This window comes from Salvelinus namaycush, chromosome 3 (assembly GCF_016432855.1).
Source record: "Salvelinus namaycush isolate Seneca chromosome 3, SaNama_1.0, whole genome shotgun sequence".
In the NCBI taxonomy this organism is placed as follows: domain Eukaryota; kingdom Metazoa; phylum Chordata; class Actinopteri; order Salmoniformes; family Salmonidae; genus Salvelinus; species Salvelinus namaycush.
This window is the reverse complement of record NC_052309.1, coordinates 74894674-74910402: the sequence shown is the minus strand read 5'-3', so window position 1 is coordinate 74910402 and position 15729 is coordinate 74894674. Positions and strand designations below refer to the sequence as shown.

The window sequence follows — 15729 nt, the reverse complement described above, 5'->3', positions numbered from 1 at the left end:
GCTGGCAGTTTGTTGGGCCCCATCTCATCTCAGGGTATTTGAAGGAGTGGTGATGTCAGAGCTGTCACAGCTACACTCTGCCTGAGCCCACACAGACTGCTCCTCATATTGACGAACACTGGGAGATTGAGACTGGAATGAATGGACTGTACTGTCTCTCTTTTTCACTCCTGCATCTTACCTTCCTCTCTCTCACCCTCTTCCTTCCCCACTCCCTGTTTTCTCTGCTGTTTTCTGGCTGGAGGCATGCATATTCATTTTCCTGGAAGAAATTACAAAAGTCAGCCAATGGGTTTCCAAGAAATGCTGGAACACTGTGTCAGGCTTGGCATCGCTCCAATGGCTTTTGTTAGACTCAACTGTATCAATTGCATAATAAACACTACACTGCAGGCTTTGTATACAAGCCTATGAGTCAGAGAGGGACTCATATTTCAATGGTATTTCAGAAATAGAAAAACGAATCAGTTTCGCAGGTTTGTTGAGCTGTTATTTTTTCTTGGTGTTAACTGGTGCACATCACAGGTAGCAGTGTTCTATCACTAAGTAGGATATTAGTTACTCATAGCTGGATGAGTCACATAAATTGCATAAATTATTTTCAGTCGTCAGCAACACCCTGATTCATATTACCCTTGTAGTGACTTTGTGGAACTACTGTACTGTATAGGAAATGCTCCCTCGATTTGTAAGGGTGATATTACCATCTTCTGGTAAAAGATGGTATCACATGTCTGAATCCACCCACAGAGCCTCCTTGCTGTGCTAATTCATTAGGCCTACTTATTACGGTTAATTGGATCAACTATTTTTTACTTTTTGAAGGGGAATTGACCACTCATTTTCAGGTTAGTAAATGAATGATATTGTATGTTCTGATTATGAGAGTATGAAAACCACAGTGCCTATAGAAAGTTTACTACCCCTTGAACTTTTTCTCACATTTTGTTGTGTTACCATGTGGGATTGAAATAGATGTAATTGTAATTTTTTGCCATTAATTCGACACAAAATACTCCATAATGTCAAAGTGAAAAGAAAATTCTACACATTTTTACAACTTAATAAAACATTTATAACTAAAATATAGTCGATGCATAAGTATTCACTCCCTTTGTTTAGGCAAGCCTAAATTAGTTCTGAAGTAAAATGTTTGCTTAACAAATCACATAGTAAGTTATATGGACTCTGTGTGAAATAATAGGGGTTGACATGATTTTTAAATGACTACGCCTTCCTCTGTCCCACAAACATTTAACATCTGTAAGGTCTCAGGCAAGTATTGAATTTCAAGCACAGATTCAACTACAAAGACCAGGGAGCTTTTCGAAAGCAGTAATTGGTAGATGGGTAACAATAACACATCAGGAATTGAATATATTGTGGTGGTTAATTTCTTTACTATCAAATGAGGAGAGACAAACATATCACACAAGTCAGAGTTATACTTAAACTAAATCTTTAATCACTTATTAATAAGGGAGCAGGTCAATACAACGCACACATATAAATGTAATCAATTGAGTGCTCTACGATAATGATGGCTGGTCATGGTTGGTCGACGATTCACGCTCAGATGACTCGTTGAGAGCCCCGAGACAAAAGTACAAAGGTCTTTTATAGCCAAGATACACCCCTTTCAACCTACATGACGAACAACAGATATGTAGAATGGGTCACAAGGTTAAGATGTGTATGAAAGATACCTATAATACATAGCAGACAGTATCTGCTGTGTCAACAGTTTTCATTGTATAGAGACCAGTGTCTGTCTCTCCGACTCCAAACTGGAACCATCTCTCCCTGGTACGGTATAGAACAGAAACATTAACTCATGCTCTGGAATGCTCTTCAGGTTTTATCACCCAAAATACATGGTAAATCTCCTGTCAGTGTTATCTCCCAGAGGCCCATCCTCAGTAGAACACACACACAATAGTTAACAATACTCTATTCTGTTACATAAAACAACCATTTGATGCAATAAAAGTATTATAACATAGTCTTGCAATTTTCCACCATAATATCTTTAAGCATGGTCAAGTTAATAATTATGGGGTGGATGAAGCATTAAACCACCCAGACACATCAAAGATGCAGTTGTCCTTCTGAACTGAGCTGCAGGAAAGGAAGGAAACTGCTTAGGGATGTCACCATGAGGCCATTGGGCTACACAGTTCAATGGCTGTGACGCGAGAAAACTGAGGATGGATCAGCAACATTGTAGTGACTCCACGATAATGACTTACATCACAGAGTGATAAGAAGAATACAAATATATATATATATTTTTTTTAAATATGCATGTGTATGTAACAGGGTTGGTTATGTTTCCACTTGCCTCTAAAGAAATGTGTATTTAATGTTCAAGCATTCTTATTGGTTGGTTCAACTCTGATGACAATAAGGTGTGTTGTGATTGGCCCCGCTTGCAGATAGGGGGAGATCGCGAACGTCAGGTCTTCCCAGTATGAAAATGCGATGCAAGGGGTAGGTCACGTTCTGAATATTGTTTTATATTTTATATTTTACAATGTTTACAAGTTTGCTGTACGTTACTGATTTATACATGTGTGGGTATATGGTACTTGTTAGGGATTGAGGGGCTTTCTGGGATGTGTTTTGACATATGATTGCTGTAAATAAGTGTGTTAGCTAGCATACACCGATGTAATGGTCACATAAGCCCACTGCTAACACAGTTGTCTTCATGCTACAGATTTTGCCATCAACAGCCATCAATATCGGTAAGCCCTGCACAACTAACGTGCTGTTTCCCATTTAACAACAGGTATTTACACATGTTATATTTTGTATTGTATTTTTGTATTTTGTTCGCCCAGTATGAAAATGCAATGCAAGGGATTTTGCCATCGACAGCCATCAATATCGTTAAGTCCTGCACAACTAACGTGCTGTTTCATCAACAGAAATAAATGATGCTCAACTGGGACCACTGGCTGATGTAATTTATTTGGAGAAAACACAATGCAAGGAGAGTACGATTTACATCTGTTACATGTATGCAACAAGGCAGTAAAGTAATACGGAAAAGAAAAAAACATGGCAAAGGAATACTCTTTTTGGCCTAAATGCAAAGCCTTATGTTTAGGGCAAATCCAACACAACACATCACTGAATAGCTGCCTTCGTATTTTCAAGCATGGTGGTGGCTGCATCATGGTATGAGGGTAGCCTAGTGGTTAGAGTGTTGGGCCAGTAACCGAAAGGTTGCTGGATTGAATCCCTGAGCTGACAAGGTAAATCTCTGTTGTTCTGCCCCTGAACAAAGCAGTTAACCCCTGTTCCCCTTTAGGCTGTCATTGTAAATAAGATTTTTTTCTTAACTGACTTGCCTAGTTAAATAAAATAAAAAAATGCTTTACATTGACAAAGACTGGGGTGTTTTTCAGGATGAAAAGAAATTGGATGGAGCTAATCACAGCCAAAATCCTAGAGGAAAACCACAGCAATTGACCTTTCAGCAGGACAATAACCTACAGCATAAAGCCAAATCTACACTGGAGTTGCTTACTAAGAAGACAGTCAATGTTCCTGAGCGGCCAAGTTACAGTTTTGACTTAAATCTGCTTGTCAAGGTTGTGCGCTACTGGTGTAGAAGTCAGGTGCAGGAGAGCAGAGAGTTGTGATCAGGCGCACACTTTATTAGGCAGAAGCAAACAACAGCCGGACACAACTGCGTCAAACAAACCTCCAGCCAAAGCGAAAGTGTAAAGCGCGACAAAGTCACAATGAAGGAAAAGAGTTTAACAATAAACATACTACGGGTGAAATACGGTACCCGGGCAACACCAGCCTGGCGTGTCACACAAAAACACGGAACAAATAACAATTCCACACAAAGACATGGGGGGAACAGAGGGAATATATATGTAGTGTGATTAGGGAATGTAAACCAGGTGTGCGGGGAAACAAGACAAAACAAATGGAACAATAAACAGTGGAGCGGCGATGGCTAGAAGACCGGTGACGCCGAACGCCGCCCGAACAAGGAGAGGAGCCGACTTCGGCGGAAGTCGTGACACTGCTTGAAAATCTAAGACTTGAAAATGGCTGTCTAGCCATGATTCCCTACACCTTGACAGAGCTTGAAGAATTTTGAAAAGAATAATGGGCCAATACTGCACAATACAGGTGTGCAAAGTTCTTATGAGACTTACCCAAGAAGACTCACATCTGTAATCACTGCCAAAGGTGTTTCTAACATGTATTGAATCAGAGGGTTGAATACTTATCTAATCAAGGTATATTAGTGTTATATTTAGTATTTAGTATTCTTGACATTTTCTTCCACTTTGACATAACAGAGTATTTTGTGTAGATTGTTGACAAAAAAAGACAATTAAATCCATTTCAATCCCACTTTGTAACACAATAAAATGTGAAGAAATCCAAGGAGGCTGTAGACTTTAAAAAAAAAGTTTTATAAAAAGGTATGTAAAATATTTTCCAGCCATCTCAATGCCATCACCTCAGTGCCAAGAATTAGATGAATGCTAATTTCATTATAACTCGGTGTATGACAAAACAGAACATTCTTCTAGGTTGTCACTAGTTACCACAGCCACAAAGTCAGAATTATAGCTAAACCCCACCTATTTCTACAATTTATCTTCTTAAAATCTATTTTTTAACCTTATCCCTAACCACATTGCTAACCTTATGCCTAACCCTAACCTTAAATTAAGACCAAAAAGCTCATTTGGACTTTGTGGCTGTGCTAACTAGTGACAACCATTCTTCTATGACATTATGCTGATGTCACAATGCAACCGCACTGTGCTGCCCCACTGTCAGACATTCTCACAGCTACAGCTAGTGTCATCATACATCCCTGTGGCACTGTGTGCTGAGACAATCTTGTCCATCAAAGCCCTGTCCCTGTACCCTGTGAAGAGAAGAGAGGAGGTAGGGGGCTGGCGAACACTACGCAGAACCCCCTGTCAACACCAGGAAGAAGGAACCATGACCGCCTTCCGGGACAGCATGTTTTTAGGAGGAGGGAACACACGGAGGAAAGAACTCACCAACGTCACCATGGCAGCCTTCATGCTCCCCGTGCAGCACCTCAATGAGATTACCCCTCTGATTCTGCTGGAGTTCCACTCTGAGGTGGAGGCTGACACTGTGGACTGGCTTCTGGGGAAGATCCTTACACCTGAGCCCCTGGGGGGACTAGACCTTTTGGCCAGAGTGATCAGCCGGACCAGGGCCGGGGGTGCCATCATGGTGGTGGGGGCCACGCCAGAGCGGCTGCTCCTGGAGGCTGACGAGGACCTTCTGTTCAGACACAAGTCCTGCTGCCCTATAGGAGGTCAGGCACGGGAGGTGGGGGACCTGGGGAGGACGCGCCCCACGGAGGGGGTGTATGGGATGCTGTCATCGGCTGAGTGTGTGACCCTGGTGCAGAGGATCCTAGACAGGCTGAGAGTGGGGGAGGGGGAGGAAATTCAGGTGCTCCAGCGGATTCCCCTGCTCCCAGGAGAACCAGTGATGGCCAGTCTGTCCCGCTTAAGAGTCCTAACTAGCATCTACCCCCTACATGAAGCCCCACTGCTTCAGAGCCTCCAGGGGAGGTGGTGGGCTGGCTGGTGTGGCCTCAAACCCTTCAGCCAGAGAGAGCATTGGCAGCTGCTGGAAGATATCAGGGCTTATTTCGGGGAGGTGGTGGCCCTCTACTTTGGGTTTGAGAGTTCGCTCGTCAGTGCTCTCTTCCTGAAATCCACCTTGTCCATGTTTCTCTCCTTCTACCCGCTCAGGTTGGGGAACAACCTGGTCTTTTTCACCCTCTCTAGTGTGGTGTGGTCAGAGCTGTTCCTGCAGGGCTGGGGAGAGAATAGAAAAGCCCTGCAGAGGGACTGGGGGACTGTGGTCACTCAACCGTCACACAGTCATTCATCAACAGCAGCAGCGGTGCCCAGGGTGGCACAGGGCACAGCACCACCACAGCCCCGGATCGATGCCCACCCTTTTGGAAAGATGAGCTTGAGGAGACTGCAACACTCCGTTGCCTTCCTAACCTGCACCCTCTGCCTCTCCTCCATCCTGATCCTGATGTATTTACACCTAGATGGACTAGTGGGGGACTTCCTCCTGAGAGAAGAGCTCAGTTTCCTCTTTCACAACATCCTTGTCTACCTCCCCAAAATCGCCCTCACGGTTGCCATGGCAGGGATGGACTGTGTTGCATTCCAATTGTCCCAAGGCCTCAGCCCTGATCCCGAGCCGCCAGGGCAACAGTCACCAAGGCAACAGCCCCTGCTCCCTGAGGTTATCCTCTCCTGCCTCTTCAACCACTTTTCCGTCCACCTCTACAGGGCTCTGATTTTGAATGACCTCACCATGGTGCGCTTCCACCTGTTTGTGCAGCTGGCCACCCACCTGGGCATCAAGCTACTGTCCGCCACACTATTGCCCCGCCTGAGGAGGATGAGGACGCCCCCTGGCCGCGCCCACCAGGAACGTCAGTCTCCCGTTCTTAGACAGATCACAGAGCAGAGCAACAGACCACCGTGTGACACCCAGACCTGGAGCTACCTGGAGCTCCTCATCTCCAACTGTTCTGTCATGTTCTTCTCAGGCATCTACCCCCAGTGTGCCCTCTGGTGCCTGTTGACCATCATAGCTAAATCCTGCATGGACTTGTGGCACCTGTGTTCAGGCGCACGCCGCCCCTTCCCTAGAACATCCCCCGGGGATAACGTTTTGTGGCAGCGGGTCTTCTGTGGCTTTGAGGCCCTGGCTGTCCTGCTCAACTCCCTCCTGCTGTGGTCCTCTCTGGAGTTCAGGCTTCTCTTCCTGAGCTATACTGGCTGGGAAATGTTCAGGGCCTTCCTCCTGCTGCAGCTGTCGCTGCTGAGCCTGAGAGGGGCGGTCACCTTCCTGCTCCTCCACCTGGCCTGGTTTGTTGGCAGAAAGGCAGAGCAGCCTGAGACTCGCCAACCCCACCTCCACAGGCTCCATCGCCACCAGCACCATCAACAGCAGCAGCAGCACTCTCACATACAGTAGAGATGCAACAGCCACTCAGCTTTAGGCTTTGTGGGAGGATCATTGTGTCCTGCAAATAAAGTGAGGAGTGAGGATTGACATACTGTAGGTGTGCTGTTTGTGTGTGTGTGTAGGGATATCATTTTTCTTTTACAGAGTCTATCAACTTTGGCATTAGAGTACAGAAATCTTTCTCAAACAAATCAAGCTCACACATCTATATCTGGGATCTTTAGAGGGTCATTTTTAACCGTTGTCCCATCTACTGTAGGCTATGCCCAGGCTTTGGCCTACGTTGAATGGTGATAACAGTCAGACAATTAACACTGTGACTGGAGTCCTTAAGCCCTGGCAGTGGGACTGACAGATGGTGCTAAGCAAGGCTAAACTCAGTGGTCATGTCTGTGACCTCACAGATTAGACACTCTCCACTGAGTCTGATCACAGACCGGAGAAAGTCCTAGTAGGAGAAAGTCCTGCTGTTTTAATGATCAGCTTTTTGAGACTGATATATGTTTGCTAAACACATGACCTAGCTACAGTAGGTATCAAATGTGTCTGTCTAATAAAGATACTGCACATTACTAGATTACAGGGGCATTTTACAGTGTTTATGGACTTACACCCAGGCCTTCCAGTGCCATAAGAGGGTGCTGCTAGCCTTTGATCCTTCAAACATTGCTATTGCTTTCTAAATTGAAACTCAGAAATAGCAGGTAGTCTCCTGGGTTCTTTCTTCTACATTTTTAAGATATAACTTAAAAATAATATAAATGTGAAATTATAAATTATTGTAGTTCTAGACTTTGGCCTAAATTAATCTGCTGATGATAAGACGCATAGTATTGAGCAATATAGACTGTTCTGTTTTGTCATTCTATATTACCTGCCAACAGGAAAGTAGTGAACCCTCGACTCAAACATTTCTGGTGTTAAAACAAAACCATGTTTCCACTATTCATCTGAGTCACATCATGACAGTGTTTTATATGTGGATGGACTGAACTTTGGTTATTCCATGTCATTAAGGACAAAAATGTTCATAATGAATTGTCAGTGGTACAGTATCTGAGATGGGAAGGGCTGATCCCAGCCAATCATTGAGAGGCCAGAAAGCTGTCTGTCTCACCTCTAACTTGTGACTTATGGCAGATAGAGAGACCCCCAGTGAGACCTTAGCTTTAGCCACAGAGGCCCGAGCTCATGTACACTGGGTGGGTTATGGTCAGCTAACTATGCTTGCTGAGTCAAACATGGTTGCACCCAGGATAATAGTCATCTGGCTTTCAAAATGCATCTGGGTCCAAGCATATAACAAAGAAAATGTAAATGCCAATTACTGTAGGTCCTTGTTTGTTCACTGTCACACGTGACTATAACATGAAGGACAGGAACTTTCCTGTAGCAAGATAAATTAGACAGAGTTGATTTGAAAAGGATATTTAATGTATGCACTTCCTTTCTCCTCACTGGATTGTATTAACAAACTGTACAATACTGATAAGCAGAGCCTGATGGGACAAAACGGACATGTGTACGGACTGAGATATGATTATGGCATTTGTACGTTTATTGAAACATTTATAGTAGTTTTGATTACCTTCACATTTATGCACTTCTTGATGATGACATTTCTCTGAATTGTGGATGTGACATTTGTCATTTTGATCGAACACTGAACAGTAGTTAAACCTTTACAAGCAGAGCAGTTAAATGAGAGAGGATGTCTTTTGTACATTGTGAATATTTGTAATGAAATTGTAATGTTATATACAAAACAGATTTTAGTCTTACAAAGCATGGAATGTTCAAGCTAATACTAATTCAAGTTTCTGCCATCGTAGTGAATTATGCAGTTCTACCATCCCAGTTCCTTAGTTATACATTTTAAATGTTAATGTTATCGAAGTCCTGGTATTGGTGACCGCCAGTATCAGTCCTGTTCCCGTGGCAGTGGCCCGTTCACCATACCTGCTTCCCAACGCTGCCACAGAGTTTTCTGGCCGCCTGCCTTGTAAACCTTGGGCTCCTGGAGAGATAATGCAGGACACAGGAAATGGATTTAGCTAGTCTGATTAGCAGTTTAGGTTTTCTTACATTTCAGTCAATCTCCATTTAGCCACACACAGCACTTGAATATAACCACATCCATTGTCAGATGTCAAATATTATAGCCCAGTTATTTCTGAAAATAAATGTTGAGGTCAGCTTTGCCAGCGAAATACACGATTCTAAACAGAACCCCTACTGTTAAATTGCTAGCAGAGACAGACATACAGTATAATTGCAATCAAAGCTTGTGAGTGAATGACATGTTGTGTTCCTGTCACAGGGAGGAAACTTTTAGGAAAGCAGAGCTGTACCTGTGTTTGTCCAGGGTTCACCCTAGCACTCTTAGGATTGGGAGGAGGCCAGGTTCGATCCAACTTCCCCTTGGATTGTCGGCAATCAACTGCAGAGAGGCAGGAAAAGGAATAATGAAATGGGATAAGGAAAGGATTTACAGACTGATCAAGCAGGCTCCAAAACACTGCTAAGTAAAAATACAAACTCCTTCTAGACTCTGTACCATTTGAAAATGTATCCATTGCAGTTACAATAATTCATATTGTAATTCCTCCGATGGCTATTTTTGGAACTAGTTCATTTTATTTGAATCATGCTAGAAGTCAAGGAAATGATCTTCTTCCGTCTGTCCCCCCAGACCCCTAATATCAATGGTCACAGGTCACAGCCATATATATATATATATATATATATATATATATATATATATATATATATATATATATATATATATATATATATATATATATATATCCCCATGCCCACAAGTTTATCAATCTAGAATATACACTCATATGATTCTACATTACATGACAGGAATAAGCTGTGACTGCACTGTGCTCACAGAACCCTAACCCCTTGCTGCCCCCCAAGACATATCTGCCATCTCAAACATGCAGATGCCCAGAACACCCTTGATCTGATCTTTCTGGCCATTGTACTGCTGTGGTAACTTTGGTTACATCCTACAAAGTCCCCCTGTGGCATGTGCTGCTGATTCAGATAAGTGTTAGGGCAGAGTGATCTTGCCCTAACCCCTGGTGACAGGGATGACACTAAGTTGACGACAATACTGTGCCCATAATAACATTATCTGATGCTAATGCAAATAGGCAGACATTAAAGTGCCTGGGCTGAGATGAATGTGTACTGTGGAATGAATGTGTTTGGGGCGGCAGGGTAACCTAGTGGTTAGAGCGTTGGACTAATAACCGAAAGGTTGCAAGTTCAAATCCCTGAGCTGACAAGGTACAAATCTGTCGCTCTGCCCCTGAACAGGCAGTTAACCCACTGTTCCTAGGCAGTCATTGAAAATAAGAATTTGTTCTTAACTGTCTTGCCTAGTTAAATAAAGGTAAAATAAATAAATAACTGGTGTATCCACTTTCCCTCAGCTAGGTGTGTTTATCATACGTTGACGCAACAGTATTTCATGATGGCACAAACAAATACTTTTTGCAAAAATTCTGCTCTCCCCCTCACTTTGCCCCAATTCAAACACAAAGGAATTCTACATGTAATACAGGACATGTCCACTGACCTGATGCTGTGAAAAAGGAGGTGGATGAGGGAATGAGTGTGGTAGGTGAGTCTGGGCTGGGGTCCTCTGTGCCGTCTGGCCTGCCCCCACTGACTCCTGCCTCTCCGTACAGACTACACCTCTGCCTGCGCAGCTCCTCCTCCCTCTCCCTGGCTTCCCGGATGTCCTTCTCCACCTCCGGCTTCATGGCCAGTGAGGGACGCAGCTTAAAGAAGGGGTTCTCCCTGAGGATGTCGTCCTCATCTCCTGGCTGTTCTCCCCTCACCTCATCCGTAGCCTCCTCCTCTGTAGAGACAGTGTCCCCTATACTTAGGCAGTCTAGGCTTCTGTAGAGGCGCTGAGCTCCTCTGTCTCGGTTTGGATAGTGGGCTATGATTGTGTTGTCACTTTCCAGAATAACCACCTTCCTCGCTGCTCCTTTACCGGCAGGTTGGTTCTCTGCACTTGAGTTTTGGCCTGAGCTAGCCTCCTTTTGGCCCTTTAAGTCAAACATCTGGTGGGAGTGGGCTCTTGAGAGAGGGCAGCCTTTAAAAGAGACAAGCTCCATGCTACGCGTCCTCTCCAGCACAGAGGGGTAGACATGACCTCTCATCCCCAGGCCTGCTGTGGTGGGGGGTCTCCTGTGCCTGGTGGGTCCTTCTGCATTGCCTTGTTGGAAGGCTTCAAACAGCAGCTTCCTCTCCCTCATCTGGCGTACTGTTCCCTTGCTGTAGACTCCAGGGATCTTCCCCATGTTCACCAGGACAAGCTCCCTCTGGATCTCCTGGCTGATCTCCTTCTGCATCTTCTTCTCTGAGAACTGCCAGTCAGCGCCCTGCCCCGGCCCTGCCTTAGAGGACAGTGTCTTAGCCAGCAGCGGAGTCTTCATCAGGGGGATGTCTACCATCTCCTGACCTTCCTGGGTGTTTGACATGCACCTGGACCGCCGCAGGCTCTGCTCCCTTTCAGCAGATCGCCGGATCTCCCTCTCGATGGGAGTCTCCTTCTGGGGTGGGGGAGCCTTGTTGTCTATGATGGGGGCTGTGGTCGTGTGGATCTCGTGTGTGCTGACAGGGGAGAAGTCAGTGGACACCCCGCTGTCACTCTGGTCATCGTCACTGCATTCCATCTCAATCCTGACCATAGGTTGGACACTGAGCTGGGCAGAAGGACGAGACTGGACCTCCTCCGCTTTCTCTCCTGCCACTGTTTCAATATTTTCTTTCTCTGGAATCTCTGTGTCTTCCTCACTTACCGCTGCACTCTCTTCCACCTCAACAGTCTGTACTCTCTCTCCCTGCTCTATCTCTTCACCGCTTCCCTCACTCCCTCCTTCCTCTTCTTCTTCCTCTTCCTTCCTACACTCGATTCGCTCTACCTCCTGGTAGCCTGTATCCTGATTGGTTGTCTTCATGGCTACCTGGTGTGAGGGCGGAGGCTCCTGTGGCACCTGTTGTCCGTCCTGTCTCTGTTGCACCAGATGCAGGCGATGCAGCAGCTGCTCCCCCTGCTGGATGTCTTCAGCTACTGTCAGGCTGCCAACCTCCTGCTGCTCCTGCTGCTCAGAGGCAGGTGACTGAGGCGAGGGCACTGATACTTGTTCTCTGGATAAGCCTCTTGAAATAGATAGGTGAGGCTGGAGGCACTGGACGTCACTGCTAGCACTGTCTCTCCTGACCCACTTGTTACTCTCGTCTGTATGTTCTGGCTCTATGATGGTCCCTTCATGGGTTGGATGACTATTGTTGTCAAGGCAGTCCTCTGGCTCAGACTCTCTTGTCTGTGATGATGGGACAGGATCTGTCTCTTTCAGAATGCTGGCTTCCATGTTCGGATGTGGCTGCTCAGGGCTACTGGCACCCACTGCTTTATATCCGTCTGTTGGTGGTGGCGTGGCGGAGCCAGGTCTTTCAGTCAGCATTGTGATATCCACAGATGCTCCCTTCTTCAGTTCAGTCAGCTGCTCCTCTTCCACTGTTACTGTAGCCTTGTCCATGACTGGAGTGCTGCTAGGCTGCTCAGATTGAACTCCATCTAAGCTCCTGGGATTTTCTTTAGCCTCTGTGACGCTTATGGCCCCTACTGAGACTTTTACATTGGGCTCCATAGTGCTGCCCTCTTCTGGACAAGAGGGGTCTTTGCATGGTGGGGGAAGGATGAAGACATGCTCATCCTCCTCCATCCTATCGGGGTGGCCTGCGCTGACCAAAGGGGGAGGTGGTATGACAGCCTGCCAGGCCTCACAGGGAGGAGTCAGGGAGGAGTTGTCTTTGGCCATATCTGTGTCCTCTGCCGGTTTACAGCCAACCTCCATCCAGAGACCACAATCCTCCTGGGAGACTGGACTCTTAGGAGATTGGGGGCTGACCATGGGCTCTGTTTCCATAGTGATGGGGTATAATTCCGTAACTTGAACTTCACACCTTTTAATATTTTATTTTTCTCCTTTTCACTGCCTTTGGTTTCAGTCTCACAATCTGAAAAATAATGTTAATGACTTTGCAATTAGAGGCATGTTATTTGAGCCCCTTCAAAAAACATACACCACTAGGCTTAGGTGGTCTACCATTCAGTAAACCAAATAATTACGAAATGTGTTGAAGTCTTTCAAGTGTATACTAAAAATGGCAATTTTTATAACAATGTCATAGATGTCAGGTAATACCAGCAGAAATAGGACAATAAAGTAAATGTTTGTGAATCTGCTGTTGTCCAAGTTTATTTTGAGGATTGCTGTCATATCAGTTGAAAGAAAGGTTGACTGTCATTATGCCAGCTTTGGCCTGGCATAATGTGACTTTATGGGAATTGATTACAGTATGAGAGTTTCATGTCACTAAAACATGGAACTTGGATAAAAAAATATATACAAAAAAATTGCAACTTCACCTTCTAAGCTTTAAAATTCAATCACCTGACATATTTACTAGCTGACACTACAATGCTGATGCAGTTGACCTGAGCAGAGTTCTGCTTACTAGGGGGAAGAGTAATCAGCTTTTCACTGTCTGGCACATCCACTCTGCATCTGCTACAGGAGCCTCCTTCACAGCCTTCTCCTCCAGAGCCATATCACTTTCAGCCTTAAGCTCAAAACATTGACTTCATGACAACATACTCATTTAAACTCCAGCCAATTTAGAGAGCTCTATCTGTAAGAACCAGTAAACCACATTATGAAAATTCATGTTTACTCTATGTCGTTTGCATGAATGTCTCCAGACACCACACCTGTTAAGATGACTCCAGATCTTTTACGATGCATAATGGCAAACTGATCAGAACTGTCATTGTCATTGAGGTTGTGCAGTTCTGTCCGTCATCATGTCTAATTACCAATGTTCCCATGTAATCTACAGATGCAGGATCTTAATTTTAAGACAGTTTGATACAGCAGGAAAATAATCATGCAGCAACAGGAAATGGGAATTATTGTCTGGATTATAATTAATGGCCATTTTTATATGGGTTGATACATTTTTTGTTAGGGCAAATCAAGTCTGAAATTTCAAAGTGGAAATTACAAACTTTAGAAGCCTTTTAAAAACACTACAAGTTTGCTTTTTCTGCTGTGCAGGAAAATTCTCAGCAACAAAAGAGTGATGAAATTAAATTCCTACATCTGTAGTCACCTCAGGTGCAGGTGAGATTTATATGTCTATATTTACCCTCAGGCTTATAGCCATACTCCAGCCCTGGATTATCAAAAAGCCAGCCACACTATGTATGAAGTGATAGCATCGCAACACAACACAACATTTTATTAATGATATTTAATGAGCTTATCTCCTCCATTAAGAGAAAGTCAGCCAAACATTTCTCAGTGATACAAATACAAGCTCTTCCTTGAAAACCACAATTAATTATACATATTACCTCATGAAATATCAAATATCCTGAATTCTCAAATATTTAAAGCCTTTTTGTGGGAATAAACTGTAGGCTGTATACATTTATTTTAAAGTAAAGCTAGACGCTTGTTTCAAAGAGTATGAGTTGTTACTTTGTGATCAATAATAACAGCCATACTGTTCTAAAACATTATTATTCGTTTATGAAAACTAAATAGGTTATGGAAATTAAATGTAAATTAATCAAATGCATCTGTGAGTGCTATTAATGACAAAACGTTGGTAACTAACAGTATAATATTAGAATACGGCAAGGTACTGTAAAATGAATAATAAGAAAGAGACCCACCTGTTTGCAGTGTCGTGGCTGTGTCCAGGCTTCTGTCTGAATGATGCTGCTAGGCTGCTGCTGAGACCCGTGAGAGGTGAGACTGCCTGTCACTCAAAAGGCGAAGGGGCTGAAGCTCATTGACTACACCTCGAATTGCTACAGGGCTGGCCCACGTGGGGAAAATCTTAGGGAAAATGGCATAGCACATCTTCCAGAAAAATAGTATCTCTTTTAAACTCGGGATTTCATGGCTAATTGTGGTAAGAGAGTAATTCTGCTCATATATTAAGTATGTATGAACTACACATTGACTCATCCAGCCCAAAGCGAGAGGTAAAAAAAAAAACGTAATAGTCGCCAAAGTTCCGTAGCGTGTCTTTAATGGTATGTCACAGCTCATTTGCAATAAAGAGTCCTATACATGAACGTCCTGACAGGAACGTTGCTACTGCTATCAAAAGGAAAGAACGAGACAAACAAAAATCTTAAGAATATGAAATATATTTTGTTTTGATAATCACACACACGTTCCAGTTTTTTTTAATCCACCTTCATTAACAGACATGGCTAAATCAAAATTCAACTATCAAACACACGTACACATACAAATCGCACTGAATAGATTTAATGGCATCCAACCCTTCTTTAACAGACTGTTTTGGTCACTGACGGAATACAGTATCATATTCATAACCATTACATTTGTATTACTGATGAGGACACTCTAAAAGTAGAGAACAAAATGGTTATTTGCCATTGAAATTGAAATAGGCACATCAGGCATTTCTGAGATTAATATTTAAAAATCTATTTCCAAAAAGAAACAGATCAGGGGTTGTTGTATTCTTCATCTATTCTTCATATTCTTCATTCCTAGAGGACATAGTGCTGAGTACTTTTTTTTGGCTGATACAACCAATCACAAAGGCAGAGGAGCGGGAGATGAGTGC

The 15729-nt window shown here is 43.9% G+C and overlaps 1 protein-coding gene across 1 annotated transcript; it reads left to right on the top strand.

Moving 5' to 3' along the window:
- The first annotated feature begins 4773 nt into the window (after nucleotides 1–4773).
- LOC120044033 (anoctamin-10-like) lies at nucleotides 4774–7032 on the top strand. Its single transcript, XM_038988625.1, has one exon. It carries the CDS (start codon nucleotides 4774–4776, stop codon nucleotides 7030–7032), a length of 2259 nt encoding a protein of 752 aa, XP_038844553.1.
- Nucleotides 7033–15729: the final 8697 nt, after the last annotated feature.